This window comes from Echinops telfairi, unplaced genomic scaffold, assembly GCF_000313985.2.
Source record: "Echinops telfairi isolate 266 unplaced genomic scaffold, ASM31398v2 ScPeMD7_7413;HRSCAF=8451, whole genome shotgun sequence".
NCBI lineage: Eukaryota > Metazoa > Chordata > Mammalia > Afrosoricida > Tenrecidae > Echinops > Echinops telfairi.
In genome coordinates, this window is record NW_022111313.1 from 1,629,811 (window position 1) to 1,635,813 (window position 6,003).

The 6,003-nt window shown below is 60.2% G+C and overlaps 1 protein-coding gene across 2 annotated transcripts in view; it reads right to left on the reverse strand.

Annotated features, from left to right (window-relative positions):
• Positions 1 to 621: 621 nt before the first annotated feature.
• RBM38 (RNA binding motif protein 38) overlaps positions 622 to 6,003 on the reverse strand; it is a 16,518-nt gene continuing 11,136 nt past the window's right edge. Inside the window, exon 4 of one of the 2 annotated variants that reach the window (XM_004717139.2) lies at positions 622 to 1,870. In XM_004717139.2, the coding sequence (XP_004717196.1) occupies positions 1,573 to 1,870 (298 nt within the window). In that variant the 3' untranslated portion in view covers positions 622 to 1,572. Of the gene's footprint in view, positions 1,871 to 3,635; positions 3,984 to 6,003 lie in introns of those variants that run through there. The other variant, XM_045296906.1, reaches the window with a different exon arrangement.

Sequence of the window (6,003 nt, forward strand, 5' to 3'; positions counted from 1 at the left end):
TTCGTCTCTCTCCTAGCAGGGTTGGCCCGGGGACTCACAGCAGGAGCCACACGGGCCCTCCACCTGAGACATGTCCCCCAGAACACAAGGCCCAGTGGACAAATGCCCCTCGATGAGCAAGTGGCCCGGGTGGCACTCCCCAGGAAGCCCCACCTTACAGGCTGGCAGCATCCAGGGGGTGGGGTGCTGGCCTGCCTGCCCTGTCCCCACAGAAGCCTGCTGTGGCTGCAGCCAGTAGGTGATCAAGGACAGGAAGGGTTAGCCTGGCTTGGAAGCCAGGCGGCGTGGCAAAAGGAGGCAGATTCTGGGGGGCAGGGACTGGACCCAATTCCTCAGAGGGGTGGGGAGATGGGAGGTTCCACTGTGGGAGAAACATGACAGCCGTTTTTTTTTTAATTCATAAGGAAATGTTTTATTTTTATCATCAGAACGTTCTAATAAAAATATATTAGCGGCCTTCATTTCCTGGGACTTTGTACCAGTGGGGCACACACTCGCTCCCTGAGGCCCCTGCCCTCATGAGGTAGGTCTAAGGAATACTCCCAGCTCCCTGCAGCCCCGCCTGGCCCTGCCTGCGGGGACCCCCTCCCCTGTGCCCACACACCCCCTAGCTGAGCCGCAGCTGCTGGTGGAGCGTCTGGCCTGCCCACACAGCGGGGTCGTCCTGCCACAGCTCTTACTGCGAACACCCGGTAAACGGCGAGGACCCCCACCCTCCTGCCAGGAGTCAGCCAGGTCAGACCCTCAGGAGGGTCCCCACCCCGCTTCCTTCTGCTTCCCCACGTGCCGGGAGCCGGCGGCTGGGGGGCAAGTACCAGGAGGACTCGGAGACAGTGCCTACCTGCCGGGGAGGACACACAGAGCTCACGCCGAAGCTGGCGTCACCAGGCAGGACAGCTGGGGCATTGGGGACATATGGGAACCTCCTTGGTGGGGCTCCCCGCCCCAGGGGCTCCAGCCAGCAGGTACTTTGTCATGCCGAAATCTGTTTGCTGTCTTCTGGGGCGAGGCCAGCAACCAGTGGGACCCTCGGCATCAATAGGTTTTGGATCCATGGTGACTAGGAGTCTCCGTTTAAAAACTAGACCGAACATTTGAAATCGCCTTCATAGCAAAATCATGGCAAAGAACAAAACAAAACTGCAGTGCTTCGACTGAAAAGGCTTCCGGCTGGTACCCCGAAGCCAGTGGTCCTCGGGCCCAGGGTAGTCTGGGCATGGTCCGTGGAGAAGGGTGTGCTGCGGACCCTCAGCTCTCAGCTTGTGCGTCCATCACCAGCCAGCCTCTCTTAAGGCTTCCGGGGAGTAAGGCACCTCTGTGCACGGATCTGGGAAGGTCTGGCGGCCCCAGTGGGGGAAGAGATGGAAACGTGTGGGTGTCAGTGTGCGGAGGGGGCAGGCTGAGGGCTGGGAAAGAAGCCAGGTGGGGGAGGAGTCGGGGGTATATCCTTAAATAACTTCAGTCTTTCCTAAATCCTTTCCTGCGACCCGATGTGTCACGGAGCAGGAGAAAGTCTCTTGGGGCTCCCCTGGGTTCTCGGGGAGCACAGGGGCTAGGACGCCCCGGGCACCCTCACTGCAGCCGGTCGGACTGTAGCTGTGGCTGGTATTGCACATAGGTGGTGCCTGCAGGGGTCGCGGCCGACAGGGCCTGGGGCACAGCTGCCGGGTAGCTGTAGCCCACGAAGCTGGTGGTGGTGGTGGCAGCGGGCGAGGTTGAGAACGGGTCGTAGGGGGCCGGTGGGTATGGGGTGTAGGTAGGGCTGGCCGGTGTGTACTCGATGTACGGCGAGGGCAGCGAGGGGACGGGCGCTGGGACCACCACGCTGGGCTGCAGGATGGCCGGCGGGTAGATGTAGTGGGGCATCAGCCTGTGAGGCAAACGGGGAGGGGTCAAGGGCGGGTGGGCATCGCTGGGGGACAGAGCAGCAGGATGAACCTGGACATCCAGGTAACCATGCCCGCCCCCCCCCTGTGCTCCCACGGCTCCCTCCTCCAGCGCCTGCCCCCACCCCATCCCACCTACTACATGACAAGGAGTGGGACCCCTCTTTGAAATCACTGAGCATCCCCCCGCCACTCTGCCACGATGCTAGAAGCACTGGATGGTGCCCAGTGCCCGGGGCTGGACACGTGGGCAAAGATGCTGATCAACAGAAGAATCCGGATCCACAGAGGGGAAATAAAACAGAATGTGCAACTTTCACGGAACCCCGATTTTGTGGCGCCAAGGAGGGTGGGTGAGCCCCTGAAACGACTGCCCTCAGAGCATCTTTAAACCTTAAGCCAAACATATCCCCGGAGTTCTCTTTCCCCACCGCCATCGAACAGATCCTAACGCACAGACACCCTGTAAAAAGACAGTGTGGAACGGCCTCTTTCGGTTCACCAGGCTGCAAAAAGCCTCCTCTTCCTCTCACGGAGTGCCGGGGGGGTTCAAACTGCTGGCCTTGTGGTTAGCAGCCCAGTGCGAACCCCACCACACCACCAGGGCTCCTGGAAGTTTTCTTAAAGCCAATAGTGTTTCAACTCCATCAGGGGGAAAAAGAAGTGTTCCTTGAGCTCTTGAAGAAGTAGCTGTTCAGGAGCACACTGGAGACAGCAACTCACGAGGGGAGCCCGAGACCCTGGGAGCAGGGAGTCCGGCCTCCTGGGAGGACTGCTCAGAAACGGAGACCGAGACTGCCTGCAGGGTCACTGAACCACGCCCACAGAAACGCAAGCTGCCCCATGTCTGGGCCAGATACGTGCTCAATAAAATTAAGACACGTTTCTGAGAATTTCAAGATGTCAACAGCAGAGCCGCACAGAGGGCAGGGAGGGGCCTTCTGCACGCCAGTGTCCTTGAGGCCACAGCCCAGGAGGAGTCGGTCCCCTCTCCCCTGCCCAGCACACACCACACCAGGTGACAGCCTGTGTCACCCACTCACTCACCACATCTGTGGTCTTTCTCCTCAAGGAAACTGCCGGCACCATGTGGAAATTTGGGATTTTCTTTTGCCTCCGCCCCTCCCCCACCCCAGCTCCCAATCTGAGCACCAGGAGGGGCTCAGTGAGCGTTTGTGGAAGGGACCAACAAGCAGAATGAGCCCCTCTGAGCCATCAACTCCGGGAGACACCCCCCCCAAGCAGGGGTGGTGGTGGAGGGGGCCACAGAGATGGAGGAGGCAGGGCAAAGTGAGGACCCAATGCAGCCGACCTCTGGGAACAAGGAGAGTCCAAACTGTGGATCGGAGAACTCACTTGCTGAATAAACTTTCACGTGAAGCACAAGACGCTATTCAAAAAGAAATGCTTTTCCGCCTACGGGGCGTGTCCCCTTCCCCACAAGCCCCCCACGTCCATCCCCCGCAGGCAGGTGTACACAGCAGCACCTCAGAACAGTGGGAAGCCAGAGGATGCACACCGTCCAGTGTCCTGTACAGCAGGGCAGAACGGCCCCCGTGGGTTTCCCAGGCTGCAACTCTTTAGGGGAACAGAAAGCCCACCTTTGGAGGTTTTGAACTGACGACTCTGCAGATTGCAGGACCATGTGTAACCACCATGCCACCAGGGCTCCCCGCGGGCCAGGTTCCCGCTCACACAATCGCAGGAGGAGCCCTGAGTCACAGCGGCGGCGAGAGAAGCCAGAGGCAACTGAGCAGGGATGCTGTGGCCCTTCTTAGGGGAGCCCGGGGTAAGGGGACCAGAGACAGAAGAGGGTCCCTAGTGGAGAAGGTGGAGGGGAGTGACAGCTAACGGGTGCGTGGTTTCCATAGGGACTGCTGAGAAGAACGCTCCAGAACTGGACAGTAGTGGCGGCTGTATATCATGAACCACACGCCACGTCTCTGAACTGCACACTTTAAGAAGGCTACCGTGAAACTGTTCTCCCGCCGTGGACGGCGACTAAAGACGATCAGAGAAGAATCGGTGATTCAGCTGTGGTGCTGGTGAAGCATGCTGCGAGGATCGTGGGCCGCCAGGAGAACCAACACATCCATTCTGGAAGAAGGACAGCCAGAGTGCTCCTTAGAGGCACGGATGGTTAAAACCGTCTCGTTTCTCAGGAGAGCTGGTCCCTGGAGAAGGACGTCATGCTTGGTAAAGTGGGAGGGCAGCGGAAAAGAGGACGGCCCTGGACCAGATGGACGACACAGTGGCTGCATCGAGGGGCTCAGACGGAGGAACCACTGTGGGGTGGGCAGGCTGGCCATGTTTCCCTGTCGTATGTGGTCGCTGTGCAGTAGAGCTGCAGCAGCACAGGACCGTCTATCTCAGGAGCGTGACTGACAGCATCATGCGGAATGGGCTGGCTTTACCACAGGAGCCTGCAGGCTTGGCTGCTAACGGAAGTTGGAGGTCTGGGTCCCCCAGAAGAAAAGCCTGGCAGTAGACAGACTCTGGAAAAGCCAGTCCGTGAAAACCCTGAGGGCCCGGCTCTGCTCTGACATGCCCAGGGTCACCTCGGGTGGTGGCGGATGAGAAGGCCACCAGTGAATTGGTTTTTCTACCACACCTCCCAGACCAGGGGGCTTCAGAAGTTCGTGGGAATATAGGCTCACAAGATGTTGAATCTCTCCACGCTTTCTGAGGCCCCCTTGGGGCCCCTCTGTGTGCACTGGGTGAGGCACCATGGGAAGAAGTGGGTGAGGGCCAGCCTGGTCTGTGGGTGGAGCTCAGCAGACTCAGCAATGACCTCGAGATCCGGCGCCTGGCCAGGCTGCTGGCCCTTCCCTGGGCTGGCAACAGACAGCCAGGCCACACTTGGCCGCACGCCTGAGGGGTCTCCCCCCACCCCCGCCCCCAACCTCCTTGCCAGCTTCCTGTGCCTAAGGAGCTCCTCTCTCACACTAACCTCACCCCTGCTGTCACCATCCTGGTGGCAGTCCCTGGCAGTTACCACAGCAACAGGCTGTGGTCACTTTCTGTGGGTTTGTCACAGCCCAGGCTCTTTGGTGACCCCTCCTCCCAAGAGCCTCTGCCGCCCTCCCAGCTGGGGTGCAAGACCTGCACATACGCAGTGGTACAGTCCCGCTGGGCAGCATGGGTGAACCCCAGCTCTACCCACAGGAGAGGAGCACAAAACCCCACCGGTGACACAGGGTATGGGAGCCCCGGGAGGAGAGGGGCAGAGATTTAATGGCGGATGGGGGGGTGCACTGAGACCTAAGACGGGAACCAAATCCCCTGCGCAGGGTCAGTGAGACCCCTGAGTGCAGCCAGAGACAGGGCTGGACTTCACACAGTGCCCAGGTCAGGCCTCTGTGCTGATACCCCAACAGGCCCTCCACCCTCAGGTCAGATCCCGACCCCGAGACTCTCCAACGGCCCTCCACCCTCAGACCAGACCCAACAGCCTCTGAGACCCTCCAAAGGCTTTCCGCCGTGACTCCCCAACACCCAACAAGGCTTGTACCCTCAGACCAGACCCCCAACCCGCCAACGACCTCCATGCCGGCCCTCAGTGCTTCAGCGGCCCCTCACTCTCAGACCAGACCTACGCACCCTCCCCAGGCTACCAGCCCTGAGTTGGCTGAGGGTCTCTGCCCTGCCCTGCCCCACCTCCTTCATTCCAAGGACTTTCCATCTTGGGGGTCTTGTCCTCAGCTGAACCCTCAGCCTGTCCACCACTCACTCTGGCTCGTTGTCTTCAGGGGCCTGTGCTGAGGAGCCCCCCCACAGCCTCTGAGCACTGTCCCCAGGCCATGAACTAGGGGGGTGCCTCTGCTCCATGGCAGGTAGGGGCTGTGGCAGTAGGTGGGTGCAGCTGCTGGGACTTACCCATGCCCCAACTCTACAGATCTCAACAGAGAAGCAAAGGGACCCCCAGGGAGCCTATCTCAGGGCTGCTCAACACTCTTGTCAGTGCCCCCACTGTGTGACACCCACACACATGGTCAGTGTCCCCCACTGTGTGACACCCACACACAGCCAGTTGCCCCAGTGACACCCCCACATACAGTCAGTGCACCCCACAGTCAGTGCCCCCACTGTGTGACACCCCCACAGTCAGTGCCCCCAC